The sequence below is a fragment of the Suricata suricatta genome, chromosome 12, assembly GCF_006229205.1.
Source record: "Suricata suricatta isolate VVHF042 chromosome 12, meerkat_22Aug2017_6uvM2_HiC, whole genome shotgun sequence".
Taxonomy (NCBI): domain Eukaryota; kingdom Metazoa; phylum Chordata; class Mammalia; order Carnivora; family Herpestidae; genus Suricata; species Suricata suricatta.
In genome coordinates, this window is record NC_043711.1 from 52,457,928 (window position 1) to 52,478,630 (window position 20,703).

Sequence of the window (20,703 nt, forward strand, 5' to 3'; positions counted from 1 at the left end):
CCTAGGAATCATCAAATCAAAGGATTTGGTTAGCTTTAGCTGACACTGCCCTTTCCCCAAAGTAGGTTACCAGTTTGTATCCCCCCGGCACTGAGCACTCAGTTACTCCACGTCTCTGCCAACACCGGATGGTTTCATTTTCATTTTAGCCCATTTGATGGATATGGCGTGATACCTCATTCTGGTTTTAATTTGCATTTTCTCATAACTTATGATGTTGAGTACCTTTTCATATTACTGTTGGCCATTGTATTGTCATCTTCACATTGTTAAATTGGCTTTCTTTGTCTTGCTGGTTCGTGGGCGTTCTTTGTGATGACTGTATTTTTTGTTGGATCACATGTTAACCTTATTTTGTTCTGTGTCTTCCTTTACACTTTCTTCCCTTTTTGTTAAGAGAGAGAAAGAGGGTGTGTAGGGAAGGGGTAGAGAAAAAGGGAGAGAGAGAGAAAGAGAGAAAGAGAGAAAGAGAGAGAGAGAGAGAGAGCGTCTTCAGCAGGCTCCATGCCCAGTCAGCAGCCAGAGGTGGGGCTCGGTCTCATGATCTAAGCTGAAATCAAGAGTTGGACACTCAACCAACCGACTGAGCCACCCAGGCGCCTTCTTTCTGCTTTCTTAAGGATGGTATCTGATGAATACATTACAAATGCTGTCTTCTGAGGAACACAGATCCCTAATTTTAATGAAATGCAAGTTACTGATCTTTACTGTTATGTTCATGTATTTTGTGTCCTTTTACTGAAATCTTTGTTTGTCACAGAGTCATGAAGGTATTTTCCTGTGGTATGTTCTGGACATTTTAACTTGTTTCACCTTTCACATTAGATCATATTTAGATGTGTTTCTTTGGGTGGGTGGGGTGAGCAGGAATCAAAATTCATTCTTTTTTTTTTAATTTTTAATGTTTATTTTTGAGAGAGAGAGAGAGTGAGAGAGAGTGTCAGAGTATGAGCAGGGGAGGGGAAGAGAGAGAGGGAGACACAGAATCTGAAGCAGGCTCCAGGCTTGAACTCACAAACCGTTAGATCATGACCTGAACAGAAAGTTGAATCCTCAGCCACCCAGGAGCCCCTTCATTCTTCTTTTCAAATGCATATTCAGCTCACCCAGCAGTGGGGGTCCAGGCCATCTTCCCCCCACAGCCTTGCTGGCTTGTCAGGAATGAGGGGCTGTATACAAGCAGGTCTCTTTTCTGCCCAGGGTGAGAATGGGGAAGGAGCCTGAGGAGGGGGCGGATGGGGGGGAGCTGCTCCCTCAGAGTAGCTGCTGCAGAGAGGAACTCGGACTCCCCCTGCCTCCCTCCTTCCTAGCCTCCATTGCTGGGTGCGTGCACTGTGCCCAGCAGCCTGCACTCCGGGGTGTGTGCTCCTATGGCTGCTCCTGGCTGCTTTGTGGTCTGGGGCAAGCCGGGCCTCCTCTCTGGGCAGCTGCCTGCTCCTGTGTAGAATGGGGATGTGCACAGAAGCCCCTTTCTCTGGAGGGGAAGAGGTGGGGAGTGCCCCCCTCCCTCCCTACCTGGGCAGAGACCTGGCCTCCAGCCCAACAGCACGAGCTGCCCAGCCCCAGTGCCTCACCTTGGGCAGATGTGGGCAGGCAGTGAGCACCCCCCACACAAGGAAGTAAGGTGATGGGTGGTGCTGGAAAGGGCTGCCATTCAGGGGTGGGTGGTGGAGGAAGACATCTCTGAGGCACTGAGTTGGGTGGGCCCCCGTGGGTGGGCTCATTCTGGGAGCTCCTGCGGTTTGTGGCCATTGTGTTGGAGCTCAGGGCTACTGAGCTCAGGTACTTTTTTGTTTGTCCACTTTACAGTCATTGTTAGAGGATTCCAGGCACTCCCTGGGTCTGCAGGTACCCACCCCCTGCCCCCAAGAACACTGGGCTGTTTGCTCAGGCCCCTCAAACATCCTGTCCAAACAGGGTGCTGGCGGAGATGGCCCGCACATCACCCTCCTGCCAGGTGCACACATTTTTCAGCGGCATTTCCCAAGCCACAGTTCTTTAGGACTTTAATGCTGGGGGAGGGGGGAATGGGAGGGGGCTGTCTAAGGGGTTGCGACCTTGGGGCTGGACTGTTTAGGGCACCCATTGTCCTGTGATCAAAGGAGGTTACAATCTCCAGCATCTCAGAACCTTTTTATAGCAGAATGCCTCTTGAATGGGCCATACCTGCACACAGCAGGAAACAGATAAACAATACAAAAGGAGCAGACAGTGAAATGACAGTTTGCTTCCTCCCTCCCATGGTCAGGCCCTTCCCAGAGCCAACCACTGTTAGGTATCTCCAGTGTCCTTCCAGAAATAGTCCCCGTTTGCATACCTACACGCATCCCTTTAAAACGTTAAGTGGTGATGTACTGTACACGCTTTTCAGGGCTGGACCTTTTCTTCTTAATTCCTCCTAGTACATTCAGACTTTGTCTCATCAAAGTGCCTGAGGTTCTGATTTTCTTTAACATTTGTGTAAGAATGGACGGACGTAATTTCAAATATTTAAACACTACCCCATTGGTGAGACTGTGGTTGTTCCTGGATCTTTGCCCTCACAAATTCAGCTGTAGGGAGAATACCTGTCCTGCATGGTTGAGCCCCTGCGGAAGCGGAGTCTGTCATGTTAGATTTCTGGATGGGGCAGTGCTGGGTCACTTTTTTTGGTTCACACTACAGTGCATTATTTTCTTTTCATTGCAGTGAGATACACATAACATTGGCCACTTGAACTGGCTTTTTTTTTTTTTTTTTGAGAGAGAGACAGAGTGTGTAAGTGAGCGAGGAGCAGAGAAAGAGAATCCTATGAGGGGCAGAGAGAGGGGAAGAGAGGGAGAGAGAGAAGCAGGGCTCACCTGAATGAAGCACGGGTTGAGCTCACTGCAAGCAGGGCTCGGACTCATGAACCCTGAGATCCTGGCCTGAGCTGAACTCAGGTGCTTAACTGACTGATCCCCCCAGGTGCCCTGAACTAGTTTTAAGTGTACAAATGAGTGACATGTGCTCATTCACAGGACACGTCATTTATCTCCAGAATATTTTCGTCTTCCTGAACTGACACCTGTGCCCCCCCAGCAGCACCCCCCCACTCTCCTCCCCAGCTTTTGGTAACCTCTGTTCCACCGTCTGTCTTGGGATTTGCCCATCCTGGGTACCCTACATAAGTATAATATTTATCCTTTTGTGTCTGGCTTATGTCCTCGCTTAGGTCACAATTTAAAAGACTCTTAGACTCTAGTCCAAACCTTAGAATTTTCTAATTGTACTACTTTTAAAAAATTTTATGTTTATTTATTTTTGAGAGAGAAAGAGAGACCAACCATGAGCAGGGGAAGGGCAGAGAGGGGGAGAGAGAATCCTAAGCAGGCTCCATGTCATCAGCCTCAAGTCCAATGGGGGGCCTGAACCCACAAACTGTGAGATCATGACCTGAGCCAGAATCGAGAGTTGGACGCTGAAAGGAATGAGCCACCCGGGTGCCCCTAATCACACTACCTTTCGCGGTGATGTTTTTGTCATGAGGCATTTGTGACTAGAAGTGTGTGTGGGACCTACATGGTAATTAAAGGAGGGTGGAAAGCCAGCACTGCTGAAGGTGTCAGCAGTGGGGACAGAAGCTGTGGCCTGCCTGCCCTGCCCCTCCTCTGTACCTACTTCTGTGAGCTGACTTCCTTCCTTTTCTTTGGAGTCGTGCTGTCATTTTGCTTTTGCCCTTTCTTTAAAAAAATTTGTTTTAATGTTTATTTATATATGAGAGAGACAGAGTTAGACGGGGCAGGGGAGGGGTAGAGAGAGAGGGAGAGAATTCAAAGCAGGCTCCAGGCTCTGAGCTGTCAGCACAGAGCCTGACGCAGGGCTCGAACTCACAAACCGCAAGATCATGTCCTGAGCTGAAGTCAGACACTTACCCCGTTGGGCCCCCAGGCGCCCCGCTGTTCCCTTCCTTGAGCTTCATGTACAAGGCAGTATTCAGTCCTCTCCTGTGATTCGCTTCTCCCCCCCAAAAGCCTGAGATTCACATGTGTTATCGTGTGTGGTTGTAACACATGTGTTCACATCGTGTGGTCCCGTCACAGCTTACGCATCCTCTCTCTTGTGGAGGGGCACCTGGCTTGTTTCCCGTTTGGGGCTTCTGTTTGAGGGCCTCCGGTGGAGCCCGCGCACACACACCTGTTTCTCCTGGGCGTGTACCTGAACGTGACCTCGCTGCATCATTGGCTTCGGGTGTCTTCCGCTTTGCAAGGCGGAGCTGATTGTTCCCCAGAGTGGGTTTGTCAGAGGTGGGCTCCCCGCCAGAGTCTGTGAGGCAGATGGTGGCAGAGAGTTCGGAAGCCAGGATGCTGTGAGGCTGGCCCATGTCACTGGAGGCCGGAGAGAGGGCCAGGGCTGTAGCTGTCACAGCGGGAGGTGTCCCACCTCCTGTCCACAGTGCTTGCAAATAACCAGCCGGCGAGGGACACAGCACGCCTTCTTGGCCGGAGCTCAGGCAAGGTGGCAAAGCAGCCAGAAATTAGTGAGTCCTTGAAAGCCCAGAGGAAAGCAGAAAAGGCAGGGGAGATTGCTGAAAACCCCATCAGCTCCTTCTGCTAGGGGCATTACTGTCCTATCTTCCCATTTCTCAGTCTGTTCCTTTGTTTTAATTAATTAATTGGAGAACCGGCCCCAAACACCTTCTGTGTGTCCCAGGCAGGGAGGAGCGCATCACTGATTGGTTGCCAGACACCATATCTTCTCACCCCCCCTTTGTGAAGTCCGGCAGGAGCAGATACTTGCCCGTCTCACAGGCGAGGGGACGAGTGAGCTGCTGAGGCCCCCCCAGACCATGGCTCACAACAGTGGTATGGACGTGCCTGTGCTCCGTGCTGGGACCCCTGTGGAAACCGCGCCACAGGGCCGGTGTGGCCGAGATGGGCGGGCCACGGCATGCATCCTTTCTCCGTCCTCATTTTCCTAAGCCTGTGCCCCAGGCTGTTAATCTAAAACTCTGCTTACACATCTGGAAAATCAAGATCATCATCTGACTTCATGTTGTTGATGTCAGCTCTCCATGAGATGATAGACACCAAGGGCCTGGGGTGCTTCATTCAGCGCCAGGCCCTGGGAGCCCCGAGGGGACTCAGACCCATTCCTAGCTCCTGAGACCCTCTCAGTCTGGCGGTGGAGACAAGCCTGCCGTCTGAGTGGGACGTGACGGTGAAGGTGTGTACCGAGTGCCGACGTGAGTGGAGCCAGAGGAGGGGGCTGCTCATCCCCCTGAGAGGGAGGTGGGTGCCAGTGGGGGCTCAGAGGGTGGAGAGGCAGAGAGTCACATGTGAACTGGCTGGTTAGGGATGGATAGTCAGATGGCGCAGAGAAGGGCATTCCTAACGTGGACCAGCACGTGCAGAGACAAAGTGGCAAGGAGAAGCACGCGTAGCTAGAGTGAGAGCTGGGACATGACTCTGGGCTGTGATTGCCCCACCAGGGAGGGCTGCTTCATCCCATAGGCCAGTGGCCATCCAGTGGAGTCTGTGGACCACAGGTTCCCTCTGGACTGGGGCAGGCTGGGACTAGGAAGACCAAGTAGGGTGGTGTGAAAAGGGTTGGCATAGAGGTTAGTTCAGATACAGAAGTCAGGGAGGTCCTCTCTGAGGAGGGGGGAGCCCCGAAGGAGAAAGGACAGCCCTGTGGACACTGGGGGTGGGGCAAGGGCCCAGGAAAAGGGCAGAGGATTCTAAGCAGGAAGTAGAGTACATGCAAAAGCCCTGGGGCAGGAAGGAGGCCAGGGAGTTCAAGGAGTGGACATAGTGCATGAGAAGGAGGGTAAAGGAAAGGAGATGAGGTGAGGCAGTCAGCAGGTCTTTGTAAAGAAGGAGTAATTGCTGGGGGCCTGCAGGTTGAGGAGAGGCACAGTCTGATTTATATTTGTGAACTCATTCTGACACCCTCTGAAGATGGCCTGGAGGAGAACGGGGGCCCTGTTGAGCCAAGAGGTGGTGGCAGAGTGAGGGGCCAGGTGAGTGCACTGGGATCACTTTGGAGGTGGCCCCATGAGTGACAGAGGGAGGTAAGTGACTAGGAATTGGCCCAGGAGAGTCCCGAGGTTTCCAGGGGCCCCTCACTGACACCGGGCAGACCTGGGGAGAGGTGGTTTGGCGGAAATCAATTGCGAACAGACTCTCGCAGTGGGAGCACCAGAATGCACTGGTGGTGGTTCCTTAGCCAGCTGCCTGTGTGTGCAAAAAACTACAGCTGGAGACAGATATGGGGGAGGGGCGGGCATCGTGGTGGAGAAGGCACTTGAAGCTCTGGAACTGGATGAGACTAGCCAGGGCCGAGGTGGAGATGGAGAAGGGAAGAAGCAAACCCTAGAACTGGAAATCTGAATGGTGCCTGGCAACTGGAAAAGAACCAGAGGGAAAGACAGAGTCTGGGGAGCTCAGAGGGGGTGGTCAAGGAAGGAGCCCTAGAGGAGGGGGCCTCTGGGCTGAGCCTTGAAGCACTGGGATGGGGGAGGAGGGTGTGTCTTTTGGACAAGGCTACAGGGGTACACATCTTGTTGGGCTTTGCCTCCCACATCTTGGACAGTGCCCAGCAGCGCCAGGCTTGGCCCCTATACGAATTCCCCCCTCCAGCTCCAAGTGGGTGGCCCTCCCAGCATAAGGGTTCATGGCCTCTAAGTTCCTTTGTCTAAAACAGGGGGTAGCTGGGGTGGGAAAGGCCAGGGGAGAATGGTGGGAAGTCTGCCAAGCACAGGCTGAAACCTGGCTTCTCATCAAGGAGGGGGCAGGAAGAGACCGGTCAATCCACGGGGGGAGCAGAACCACTCTCTCAGGCTGCTTCTGGTTAGATTCTCAGACAGGGCCTTCAGGATCAGCTGCATCAAGCAGCCCATGCTATAGATACAGGGAAGCTGACGCCTGGAGAGGGGAAGAGAAGAAGGGAAACTGAGGCTTGGGACTTCTGACTCACCACCTGAGCTGTAAATAAGGCAAACTAGAGCATTTATCAAAACTGTGAGGACGAGAGCCTGTCTCATTAACTCACTCGCACTTCATTTCACTGCTACTGTTACTTGGAAAGGGCACCCATCTGGGATCAGCCACTGAAGGCCCAGGGATCTACTGCTGCAGTCTCGTAATCGCAGTAAGGCAGCCTTGGAAAAGGCTTAGAGAGTGAGAGTTCAGTCCAGCAAAAGAAAGGCATGAACTTGGGCTGTGTAGAAAAGGGACAAGCTGCCTGAGTGGAGGGAGCTCCCCATCACCAGAAGTATTTGAGCAAGGCATGACTCCCATGTGCCCGGGGTGTCCTGAGAAAGGATTAAGCATGGAATGGTGGCATCACTTTCAGTGGCCACAGAGACCCCAGTACCACTGTAGAGAAAGAAAGAGACGAGCAAGAAAGTAAACTCCTAAGTAAACAAGATTTCACATGGTGGTGAATGCCACAGGGTGGGGGGGTGATTTTAAGAACATGTGAGGGGGGCTGATGGGATATGCTGTCTTTTGCCGTTGTGTCCAGGTTTTCCTTTTTAATTGTGGATTTTATTCCCCTCTCCCAGCTTTATTGAAACATAACTGACACACGATATTGTGTAAGTTAAGGATAAGCTGTGATGATTTACTCTACATATGTACTGCGAGGCGATTACGACAAACATTAGTGAATACATCCATCACCGCACAGAGTTGCCATTTTTTGTCTTTATTTATGGTGAAAGCATTTTAAAATCTACTCTCGTAGCAACTTTCAAGTGTACAGTTACCGTCCTGTGCATTAGATCACCGGAACTTAACTCTCTTGTACTTGGAAGTCTGTGCCCTTTGCCCAACATCTATCTCCCCAACTCTCCAGAGTACCCCTTGATCCACCCAAACTACTGTTTATTTGACTTTGCTTTTTTTTTTTTTTGATTCCACATATAAGCGAGATTGTACAGAATTCGTCTTTCTCTGTCTGATTTATTTCACTTAGCATAATGCTTTCAGAGGCCAACCATGTTCCTAAAAATGGTAGGATTGCCTTCTTTTTCTTATGGCTGAATAACATTCCATTATACACACACGCACGCACGCCACACCATCTTTCTCCGTTCATCATTGGACACAGGTTGCTTCCGTATGTTGGCTGTCGTAAATAATGCTGCAGTGAACATGGGGGTGCAGATATCTCGTTGAGATGGTGGTTTAATTTCCTTCAGACATAAACGGAGAAGTGGAATCGCTAGACCACAGGGAACTTCTATTTTGAACTTTTTGAGGATCCTCTGTACTGTTTTCCATCATGGCTGCACCAGTGTGCGTTCCTACCCGCAGTGTGGGCAGCTTCCCTTCCCCACGTCCTCCTCAGCACTTTTCCCTTTGATAGTAGCAACCCTCACCGATGTGAAGTCACATCTCATTGCAGTTTTGTTTTGCATTTCTCTGGTCATGAGTGATGTTGAGCCCCTTTTGACATACTACCTGTTGACTATTTATATGTCTATTTTGGTCCCTTGCCCATTTTAAAATAAAATAATAATTTTTTTTGCTATCGTATGAGTTCCTTACGTATTTTGGACATTAGCCCCTTATTAGATATGTGTTTTGTGGATATTTTCTCCCATTCCATAAGTTGGTTTTTCACTTTGTGGATTGTTTCTTTTTCTGGAGAAGCTTTTTAGTTTGATGTCGTCCTACTTGTTGATTTTTGCTTTTGTTGCTTGTGTTTTAGTGTCCTTACCAGAAGCTCATTGCCAAGACTAATGTCAAGAATCTTTGCCCCTGTGTTTTCTTCTGGGAACTATAGAATTTCAGGTCTTACATTTAAATGTTTAACCCATTTTGAGTTGATTTTTTTTTAGAGGAAAACATCTTTTTAAAAAATTTATTTTAGAGAGAGAGATCAAGAAAGAGTATGGGCTGCGATAGGGAGGCAGATGGAGAGAAAGAATCTTAATCCACGCTAAGCATGGGGCCTGACCCAGGTCTTGATCCCACAACTGCAATATCGTGACCTGATTTGAAATCAAGAGTCAGATGCTGAACCCACTGAGCCACCCAGGCGCCTTAAGTTGATTTTTGTATGTGGTATGAGGTAGAGCCCATTTTCATTCTTCTGTACATTTTATTTCTGAAGAAGGCTCTCTTTATCCTAAAATTATTTTCTTAGGTTTCCTTCTAATCCTGCCTTTATATTTGGAATTTATTTTTGTATGTAGTGTGAAGTAGGTCCCAACATTGTCTATTCAGTCCTTTCCACACTGGGTTTGAATGCCACCATTATTATATGCTGAATTCCGAGATACACATCGTTCTGTTTCTAAACTCTGTAATTTAATTGATCTCCCTCTGTCTTTAGTTATTGGAACTTGAAGATATGCTCTTTTTTCTTTTCAGAATTCTTCTTGGGTATTCTTAGACATTTCCTATTTTGGATGAATCTTAGAGTCAACTTGACAAATTTCATGACAGATTATGTTGGGATTTTGGATTGCACTGAAGTTGTAGATGAAATGGAGAATTGACATCTTTAAGCTGTTGAATCTTCCCATCTTCCCATCCAGACATGTGATATGTATTTCTAATAAAATACAGTTATGTCTATTAGACAATTAATTTTTTTTCATCATGTAGATTTAGCATGTTTATGATGGATTTATTTCTAGGTTCGTTTCTGTTTTGAATGGGATTTTTTTCTATGACTTTTCTGTTTGTTGCTCTTATATAAGAAAGCCACTAAGTGGAGTACGTTGATTTTGTTTTTGGCTACCACATAATGATAATTATTATTAGTTAGTATTCATTTTAATACAGTGTTATTTTTTATTGCTTTGGATTTTCTAGAAAGATGAAGCCCTAACTTCTGCAAATAAGGACCATCATTTCTCTTTAAAAATTTTTTTAAAATGTTTCTTTATTTTTGAGAGAGACGGAGATAGGGCACAGGTAGGGGAGAGGTAGAGAGAGGGAAACACAGAGTCTGAAGCAGGCTCCAGGCTCTGAGTTGTCAGCACAGATCCCGATGCGGGGCTGGAACTCATGAACCACGAGATCATGACCTGAGCCAAAGTGGGACGCTTAACTAACTGAGCCACCCATCATCTCTTTGTTTCTATTTCTACTGCCTCTTTTTTCTCTTGCTTTGTTGTATCCACTAATATCTATCTCTAAGACAACACTAGCCAGAGTGTCCGTAGGCATTTTTTCACATCTCTCACTTCAGCGAGGCAGGCGTAGAATGTTTCACCATTGAGTGTGATACTTGCTACTTGTTTCTGGTAGACAGTTGTTACCAAGAATTGTTTTCATTCCTCCTGGTACAGCCCTCAGGCTGTTACTGAAATTTATTTTTCCCTCTTTCAAGAAAGGGGACTTGAAACTTTAAAAAGTTCAATAACTTGAAATGCCCACTCAGCAGATGAAACTAATGACTATGAGCTGTCCCTTTTCCTGGAACCCTGCAGGTGGCTGACATCCACTGGTGCATTTATTCCTCAGCTCTGCTTAGGTATATGACCTGCTCAAAGACATTTAGAGTGTCTTTGTAGGTTTCAACGGTTGTGCAGCTAATGGTTTCATAGCAGAGAAGGACACAGAGCCTTTAGAGAGAAGAAATGCCTACACACAGTAGCATGAAGATGTGGACCCAGGCTCAAAGTTATTCCATGACACCCTGGTGCCCCCAGCATGGGTGTGGGTATTCTAGATGAGCTTTGCCTTTGTTTAAAAAAATTCTATTGAAGTATAATAGCATACCATGTTATATTCGTTTCAGGTGTACAGAATATCAGTTCAACAATACTGTGCATTGTTCAGACCACAATAAATGTAGTCACTGTATAATGTTATCACAACATTATCGACTGTATACCCTATGTTGTACTTTTCATCTCTTTATTTCATAACTGGAAGTTTGTACCTTGCAATCCTCTTTATTAGTTCCCCTCTGGCAGCCACCAGCTCCTTCTCTGTATTTAAGAGTCTGTTTCCTTTCGAGCATTTTGTTTGTTCTTTTTTTTTTTTTTTTTACATCCCACATGTAAGTGAAATCATATGGTATTTGTCTTTCTTGGTCTGACTTATTTCACTTAACATATACCCTTTAGGTCCATCCGTATTGTTGCAAATGGCAAGATCTCCTTTTTTTTAGGGCTGAGTAATAGTGTATTACTATATTCTATATATATACACACACATACCAATACATACATATATATGTATATATATATATATATGTCTCATATCTTCTTTACCCATTCATCTGTAGATGTACACCTACATTTCTTCCATACTTGACTATTATAAATAATGCTGCAATAAACAGAGAGGTCCAGATATCCTTTCAAATTAGTGTTTTGTTTTCTTTGAGTAGATACCCAGTAGTGGAATTACTGGCCCATAGGCTATTTGTATTTCTAATATTTTAAGGAAACTCCACACTGTTTTCCATGATGGCTGTACCACTTTGTGTCCCTGCCACCACGTACGAGGGTTCCCTTTTCTCCTCACCTCGCCAATGGTTGTTATTTCTTGTGTTTTTTATAAAGGTGGAAGGTGACATCTCATTGTGGTTACGATTTGCATTTGCCTCTTGATCAGTGACACCTTTTCATGTGTCTTTTGGCTTAGATGTGATTTATCTTTGTGTGCCATTTATTTTTAGATCTCAGAGGCAGATGGTTGGGCTAATTTTACTCATCTCTGGCACCTCATACGTTACTGTCTCCATAAGACTCTCTCTCGTTTTATTTATGTATTTATTCCCTTTTGTCCCTTATCCCCATTGCCAGCTTCCACCCCAACAGAGGTCACTGCTCTCTTCTGTTTAGTTTGCATGTGTGTGTTTTTCGTTTATGTGCAAAACCATGTATTGTAGTTTTGTGTGCAGTTTTCTTACTTTGTGTAGTAGCTCTCATTTGGTTTCTTCCTTTCCCCGCAGGGCTCTGTTTTGTGCTGCTCCATGTTGCTGTGTGTCCAGCTTCACACTGTTGTGTGCATATCTATTCTGTTACTTCTGATGGCTGATGAGTGCCTGGGCTGCCTCTGACCCATTTCCACAAATGGTGTCAAAGCATTGCACGCTCGTAGTGGTTACATGAAGGGCCTGGGGGAGGATGTTCCCGGAATGCACAGCCGGGAACAGAATGGCTGGGACCTGGACGAGGCATATACTGAGCTGTGTGAGCAGTGCCTTATCTCCTCGCAGACTGTGCCAGTGCCCACTTCCGCCCCCAGGGAGGAGGCTTCCCACCTGTGCTTGGCATGTAGCACTTTTTTATTTTTCCAGTTTAATAGGTATTGTACTTTGGGGTTGTTGTTTTTTTAATGATAATTTTCAGGAGATTATTATATTTTCTCACTGGGAATTCTTTGCCAGTTTTTTTAAGTTAATTTATTTTGAGAGAGAGGGAGAGAAAGAGTGCACACGTGAGCAGGAGAAAGGCAGAGAAAGAGGAAGCAAGAGAGAGAATCCCAAGCAGGCTTTACCCTGTCAGTGCAGAGCCCAACGTGGGGCTTGATCTCATGAACCATGAGATCATGAGCTGAGCTGAAATCAAGAGTTGAATACTTAGTCGGCTGAGCCACCCAGGTGCCCCAGCAGTTTTAGACATTCCAGAACTGCCTCCTAACCTGTCAGCAGTCTATTCTGTTTGTCCATGAAGTTCTTGGTTATATAGAGAATTTGAATTTGGAGGTGGGCAAATGCATCTGTTTTTTTTTTTTAAGCTGTGGTCTATGCCTTTCAGTTTTAAGACATTCCCTTACCTCTGCCTCCTCCTTCCCCAGGCACAGATATTTCCCCCGCTAACTTTCCTGGATGACTTTTAAACCTCTCTCACTGCTGCTGTTGCTTCTTATGCCTTGTTTTGTCCAGGTGTCTCAGGTCAAGGTCCTTAGAAGCAGAGCCTGACTGGAGGGTTTTCTATATGTGGTGATTCATTTGGAGAAGCTGCCGGGGGAGGGGGCAGGGCGGGAGCTGGCCAATGTTCTCCAGCCCCCTGGAGCTCAGGAGTGTGAGTGGCCCCACAGCGCTGTCCCCTTGGAGGCAGGGCTAGGCTTTTGTACCCCCACTTATCACTTATTGGCCACACTTCCTCCAGCCTCCTCCCCCGTGGGGTGGACTCAGCCTCACAGGCAGCTCTCAGAAGAAGGTCGTACCTGTGGGCTGGGGACAAGTGAGCCTCCTGTGCAGTAATGGGTCTGGATGGCACTGGCAGCATCTACGCTACTTGCTGGCCCTGGAGGACCTTGGAACCCGGTGCCTCCTCCAGGCTGGTGACTCTGCCTGTGTTGCCACCCACAGTCTCCACCAAGGATCTGATCGAGACATGCTGTGCGGCCGGACAGCAGTGGGCCATTGACAATGACGAGTGCCTGGAAATCCCCGAGAGCGGCGCCGAGGGTGACGCCTGCAGGTAAGGGTGCGCACCCCTGAGCAGGCAGCGCTGCTCGCTCGCCTCTTCCACATCCCTGCTTGCTTGGGCCCCACAGTGCCAGGTGAGTACACGGCACACCTGTCTCCAGGTGCACAGGGGCAGCTGAGTTGTGGCCGCTGTGCATCTGCTGGCCAGGCTTTCTCCAGGTGTGAAGGGCCCAATACTGACTGCAGGAAGAAATGAACCATGTGCATTTGTAGCTGGACTGATGAGCAGAATAAAAGGGACCTACAATGGAGCAGGTGTTAAAGGACCCTTACACCAGTTGTTGGGAGCCTCACTCACCGTATATATTGCCATTGCTGCCAGGCAGTGCTTGGCCCACATGAGCTCTTCTTTCTTGGCTTTGAGCCAGGAGCCTTCAGCCCTCTTTCTTTCCCCACTCTGCTACCCTGGGGTCCCTGGAAGGCTGGCCTCTCACTGTCCTCTGTTGCCTGTGTTGATGGTTTCTTCTGACTCGTATCTTCCGCAAAAGAAGAATTTGTGCCCTTGCCCCTTCAGTGCCAGGCCCCAAAGATGTCCTGGTCAGCCAATCACCTCTCCTTTTTTCCAAGGATGCCTTCTTTTCCAACCTACTCTTTTTTCCTTCTGTCATTCCACCAGCTTGGGAGCAACTTAGGAGTTAAAGCACCCATCATTCGGGAGTTTTGAGCTTAGGGGCCCTGAGCATGTGCTTGTCTCCCTCTTGTGATGGGAACCTCACTCCTTCATTGAGAGGGAATCCCATCACTAAAGAGCTCCCACAGGGACATGCCCTTTCCCAAGTGAGGCTGAACCCCGCTTCCCTGTGAGCCCCCCTGGCACATCAGCTGCCTCTGCCCAGGACAGCCCTACAACACTGGGAGGCATGGCCAGGGAGCCTGGAGGCTACTCTCTTCCAGGCTGAGCTGCCCTGTGCTTCCCTGCCTTTCTCAGCCCCGTGGGCACCTCACACTGCTGCCCCCTACCACATTGGTCAGGAAAACCCAGCATGGAGTCTGGGGACTCCAGACCCTGAGTGTTCTTGGTTAAGCTCAGAAATAGTACCCAAGTTTTTTGGTGGGGGGTGGGCTGGCTTTGCTGACGCCCCTGCCAGCAGCACTGACCTTGCTTGCCGTGGGTGTTGGGAGGGGCTTCCTTCTCTGAGCCTCAGTTTCCTCCTTTGTGAAATGGGACCTGTAATCCCTCCTGGGCGGGGGCAGGTGCTCAGTGGGGCTGAGGCACATGTCTGTTGCAGGACAGCCCAGAAGCAGTGCTGTGTGTCCTACTTGAAGGAAAAGAGCTGCATGGCTGGCGTCCTGGGGGCCAAGGAGGGCGAGGCCTGTGGGGCTGAGGACAACGACACCTGTGGCGTCTCCTTGTACAAGGCAAGCCTGACCTGTGGCCTCGTACTGGGGCCTGGGGGCCCTGCGGGCTGGGGCGTGAGGCTCCCTGGGGGACTCCTCCAGAGTGCATGACGCTCTTGCCTGGGGGTGGAGCTGGGCGGCTCTTCACCTGCATAGGAAAACATCACCAGTTACTATAGCAGCCAGGTAATCCAGGAAATAATTTATTCAACACCAGTCTGTGCTGGGCCTAGTGCTGGGCATTCATGATGCAGAAGTTAACAGCACATGGAAATTCTGGCCCCCACAGGGCTATCTGTGTCTTTGTTTTCCTTTGTGTCCAGCTTATTCACTTAGCATCCTGTCCCCAAGCTCATCCGTGTTGTAGCCTGCATTAGACTGTCTTTCCTTTTCAAGGTGAAATAACATTTTGCTGTACAGATATAACACAGTCTGTTCGTTCAGTGTCTGTCAGTGAGCGCCTGGTGCCTCCTGTGAATAATGCTGCTGTGAACTGGGGGCAAGAAGAGCCTCTCTCGAGGACAGACAGCCCTTGCATTTCCACAGCACTGGCCGGAGGCTTAGCCTGGTGGCCACACCTAGCATCGAGGGAGGCTGGGGACTGCAGTCTTGATTCCGGAGAGCTCGTGTGTCCATTGAACGTCAGGAGGAAGGAAAAACAGCCCTTGGGGGTGGACAGCTGGCTGTCTGCAGCAGAGGACAAGAGCGAAGTGAAGACCATAGAATAGTTTCAGGAAAAACCACAGAAGGAGATGCTTGCAGGAGCCTGGGAGAGAGGAAGGGAAGGGGTTGAAGGAAGCCCACGTCACAAGCCTAGATGACTGTGACAGGGACCTTTGGAGGAGGGCACCATTTGGGAGAGGATTTGGACTTTGATTTTCTTTTTATGTTTCTTATTTATTATTGAGAGACAGAAAGAGACCATGCGCACAAGAGAGGATCAGAGAGAAAGGGAGATACAGAATCCGAAGCAGGCTCCAGGCTCTGAGCTAGCTGTCAGCACAGAGCCTGACGCAGGGCTCGCACTTATGAACCGTGAGATCATGACCTGAGCTGAAGCTGGATGCTTAACCGACTGAGCCACCGAGGCACCCCTGGTTTTTTTTTTTTAATGTTTATTCATTTTTGAGAGGCAGAGAGAGACCTAGTGTGAGTTGGAGAGGGGAGAGAGAGGGAGACACAGAATCCGAAGCAGGCTCCAGGCTCCCAGCTGTCAGTACAGAGCCTGACACGAGGCTCAAACTCATGGATGGCAAGATCATGATCTGAGCTCAAGTCGGACACTTAAGCCACCCAGGCACCCCTGGACTTTGATTTTTGTCACCTTGGAGTCAGTTTCCTTAAAAACTGATATTAGGGAGGGGATGTTGGTAACAGGCAAGTTTGGCATTCCATTGTGTATGTTTGACCCTGGACCAGTTGTCTTTTCTACACCTCAGCTTCTCCATCTGTAAAATGGGGCTAATAATCCACATCTTCTGGGGTGGCTGTGAGGATCAGAGATCATGGAAACTAAGTATTAAGTATATGGTGGGTCTTCACTATGTGGCCCCACTCGCCATTGGGAAGTGCAGGGCTGGTGAATCCAGGAGCTGTTGCAATGTGACCCACGGGCCCAAAGCTTAGTGGCAGGTTACAAAGATAGTAGAACAGTGAAGAGTGAATAAGTGGGGCTGTTGTTGCAATCTATCTACCACAGGAGTTTAAACAGAGTACATATTTTATTTTTGGAGGCAGGCAATTTGGGTCAGAGTGGATCTACGTGATGGCTTAAGGTGTCCAGGCGTCTGCTTCTCTACATAGTCATCTTTAGCTTGTAGCTTCCATCTTCCGGGTTACCTCATGACCCCGGATAGTTGCTAGGGTTCCAGCCATCACATCAACCAGAAACAAGGAAAGAGAAGAGTGAAAGAGATACACTTCCAAGTTGAGTCAGCCCTAGTTTAAAGCTTTCCTGAAAGCATCATGTCACACCTATCTCTGACTTCAAGGGAAGTTCTGTAGTTGAGGGGCATGAGTAGAATTGGGTTCTGCTAAGTAAATATTGGTGTGTGTGGGCAGTAGGTGTTAATGGATGTGTCTGGCGGTTAGATGGCAGTTCTTTTCATAGGTAGCCAATTATTAATTATTGCAGAAAGCTTACATTAGCCCTACTTTGAGCCAGACATGGGAAGCAGAGACAGGTGACCCCTCTGCTCTCAGGAAGCACATATGGGGCCAGAAGAAACAATACAAGGATGAATTCATCCCGGTTAACAGCCCCTCCCTGAGCCTGGCCCCAGGCTGTGCCCTGGGCGCCTTGAGCGAGTCCCAAGGGCTCATGGTCTATGGGGAAGGCAGACCAGATGGGCTCCGAGGGGCCAGGGTGTGGGCAGTGATGGCGAATCTTGCTCCAGCAATGCTGTGACTGCTGTGGCCTGGGACTCCGTGTGCAAGCCGAGGGCCACTCGTGCGAGTCGAACCCCAACCTGGGCTACCCCTGCAACCACGTCATGCTCTCCTGCTGTGAGGGCGAAGACCCCCTCATTGTGCCCGAGGTCCGCCGGCCTCCAGAGCCTGAGGCCGCACCACGGAGAGGTGAGTGCTACCCCCTGGGCCACAGCAGATGGGGCAGTCGAGTGAGAGGCAGAGTGAGCTTTTGGGGCTTCTGGCCAAGGCTGGGTGCCCTCTTGCCTTCTGTGGGGACCCTACCTCTGCTGTCACCTGTGGCTTGAGGCACAAGTCCTGCTCTCAGGTAGAGTTCTTCTTTGATCCCCAGGGTGACTCTGAGATGGTAATCTAATTCAGCTATGCGTGTTCCATCCACTCCCCCTACCAGACCACCGACCCCCTCCACTCACCCACTCTCCCCTGTCTTTGTTCGTCTACACATCCGTACGTCTTCCTCCCCATCCACCCTTCTATCCATCCATCCATTTCACCCTCCCCTGTACATACTGCTGGCCCCTGGTCCGTTTCTCCATCCATTCACCCTTCCACTGCACCATCCATTCCTTTGTCGTCATCTGTTCACTCACACATCAGTCCTTCCGTCCATTTGTTTACTTACCCACCAGCCCATCCACTTACCTATCTACTTACCTTCTGCCCATCCATCCATCCATCCATCCATCCATCCTTTATCTGTCTATCTGCCCATGTATTCACCTACCAGCCCAGCCAGCAAACCTTTTACTCATCTGTTCATTCATTTACCCTTCTTTCATCCATGTGCCCTCCATCACTCTCACTAGGCCATTCTGTGTCTTCAGGGCACAGGTCATAACTAGTATAGAGAATACATTCATGAATGTTTCCCTGCCCACCTGAGCCGCCCCTTCAGACCAGCCCTGGCTTTTCTCCCTGTATTCTCGGCCCCTAAGAGTCACTCACCAATAATCAAATGGGGGATGGATTTGTTGGTGGGCTCCCCTTCACCACCATGAGCCCTCTGAGGGCTGAGCAGGCCTATGCCCTCTTCCTCTGTGCCCTTGTCCCCAGACAGCCATGGCTCTGTGTATGAGAGCTCTGGGGCCTGTGCAGAGCTGGCAGCTGCTTGTGCTGCCCGAGCCCTCAGGATCTCTGGGGTCTCCTCCTTCCTCTGGTCTCCTTCTGCTGAGCTCACTATTCCAGGTGCCAGGCCCAGCTTCTGTCACCCTAACCAGGAATGTCTCCTGGACTTAGGACCATTAGCCTCCATTGTGCCTGTGGGCCAGCAGGAGCCCAACGCAGGTGTCCCAGTGAGCCTGCAGAGATTCCGCTAAGAGGGACTGGCTAGCCTTACCAGGCTAGTGTGGACACACATCTATGTCCAGTCCAAGGGTATACCACTCACTGGGGTTAGCTGTAGGGGCCTAGTGGAGCAGTGTGCAGGCCTGATTAGTACCCAGAGTGTTTGGTTCAAGGTGAAATCTGGGAGGAAGCTTGGCTTCGGGAGTCCTAGGATGGGGACAGGGCTATCAGGGTCCAGATGCAGAAGTACATGTTCCTCTCCTCTAGCAGGGAGCTGGTGGGGAACCTGGACCTCCGGGGACATAGATGGCAGGGTCAAGTTGACCTGGATTCCCATCCTGCTCAGGTGACCTTGGGCAAATCATTTTCCTCCTCTGAGCCTCAGTTTCCCCCTCCTAGGAGGATTGTTTGAAGAGCATGCTGGTGAGGGTGGGCTGAGCATGAATCCTAGAAATGCTGCTTATGCTTCTCAGAGCCCTGGGCCCGGGTCTGTCTGCTGCCCACCTGCAGCACCAGGTCTCCGGGCTGGACTGCCAGCTGTCATGGGCCACTTGCATGCACAAGGGCAGGGCTGATTGGGCCAGAGCACAGTGTAAACACCCTCAGTAGGAAACATGTTTATCAGATGTGACCTCACGCACTGGTCTCTTATGGGTCTCAGCTTTCTGGGGCTAGTGAGCAAGGCTGATGCCTCATGCCAACTAGGAATGTGGAGGGCTGTGGCCCGCACCCACCACCTCCCCCCCCGCATCTGTTAGTGTTATATGAAGAGCCTCCAGTGCAGCTCAGCCCCAGGAGCCTTCTTTGCCACTCTCACCTGCTCCCACCTTAGCCCCGGGAGGCGTGGAGAGACCTAGTGCTGCCCAAGGTGGCACGGCTGAGGAAGGCCTAAGTGAGAGTTCAGATCCCTATCTGGCAGAACACATGTTGTGGGGGGGCGTCCTTTCTGTTGCTAGAGGTGGTCCTTCCAATGTCACTGAGATTAGGAGTCTGGATCCAGTTCAACACTTTAGCCAAGCTTCCTGAGGCCTGTTGTGGGCCTGGCCTTGTCATGTTGCAGGACACAAAGACTGGGGCCTGGCTCTGATGGCTTCACTCTTGTTGCTGGAGGTCTGTTCGTTCGTCTGTCCATCCACCCATCCTTCCATCCCTGCATTCATCATCTCTCATCCTTTCATCCATCCATCCATCCATCCATCCATCCCTGCATTCATCATTTATCATCCTTCCATAAATCCATCCATGCATCCATCCATCTGTCCGTCCATCCATCCCTGCATTCATCATCTATCATTCTTCCATCCATCCATGCGTCCATCTACCCATCCATCCATCCATCCATCCATCCCTGCATTCATCATCTATCACCCTTCCATCCTTGCATGCATGCATCATTCAGCCATTCATCCCCATGTTCATCATCTGTCCTCTTTCCATCCATCCATCCATCCATCCATCCGTGCATCCGTGCATCCGTGCATTCACCTGCGCATCTGTGCATCCATCCTTTGTCCATCTGTGCTATCTTAGCTGGGCACACAAAAGGTTCTGATGAGGACCTACACTGATTTCTGTGGGGGCCTGTAGTGTTAGCCCCCTGCTGGGTGAACTTGTGTCCCATTGTGAGCACTGACCCCTCCCCCCATTTCCAGTTTCAGAGGCAGAGTTGGCGAGCCGGGAGGCCCTGTCACTGGGCACGGAGACTGAGCTGCCTAACAGCCTTCCGGGCGATGACCAGGATGAGTGCCTGCTCCTCCCAGGAGAGCTGTGTCAGCATCTCTGTATCAACACTGTGGGATCCTACCGCTGTGCCTGCTTTCCTGGCTTCTCACTACAGGATGATGGCCGCACCTGCCGGCCAGGTAAGGGCCCAGATGCCCAGGGCAGGGGCTGGTCTTGCTGGGGGAGCATGGTGGTCCTGTGATGAGCACAATGGGTTCCTTCCCCTCCTCTTGCCTTACATGTTGGAACCTGTGGGAACCAGAGGCCTCTAGTGATGGGATTTGTAAGGCCAGGCTGGCAGGGTGAAACTCCCATCTGCTCCATCTGAACTTCCGTCTGCATGGGCAGCCCCAGCACCCACCCTAGATCCCTGTGGAGGGCCAAGACCCAGGATGCAGAGGCTCCACCAACCCAGCCAGCTCAACCTGTGCCCCCAGCACGGGGCCCAAGGGGGTCAGGCTCCAATAGGCCCTGGTTTTGGGGTGCTTTCTTCCTGCCGCTTTTCCAGGGATAGACACTCACCCTCCTTCCACTCTCCCTCTGCCCCAAATAGCTATGATATAG

The 20,703-nt window shown here is 50.0% G+C and overlaps 1 protein-coding gene across 3 annotated transcripts in view; it reads left to right on the plus strand.

Moving 5' to 3' along the window:
- FBLN2 (fibulin 2) overlaps positions 1–20,703 on the plus strand; it is an 82,912-nt gene that overhangs the window by 41,195 nt on the left and 21,014 nt on the right. For all 3 annotated transcript variants that reach the window (XM_029916734.1, XM_029916736.1, XM_029916735.1), the window contains exons 3-6: positions 13,249–13,360; positions 14,598–14,727; positions 17,103–17,283; positions 20,070–20,279. In XM_029916734.1, coding sequence (XP_029772594.1) covers positions 13,249–13,360; positions 14,598–14,727; positions 17,103–17,283; positions 20,070–20,279 — 633 coding nt within the window. The remainder of the gene's footprint in view (positions 1–13,248; positions 13,361–14,597; positions 14,728–17,102; positions 17,284–20,069; positions 20,280–20,703) is intronic.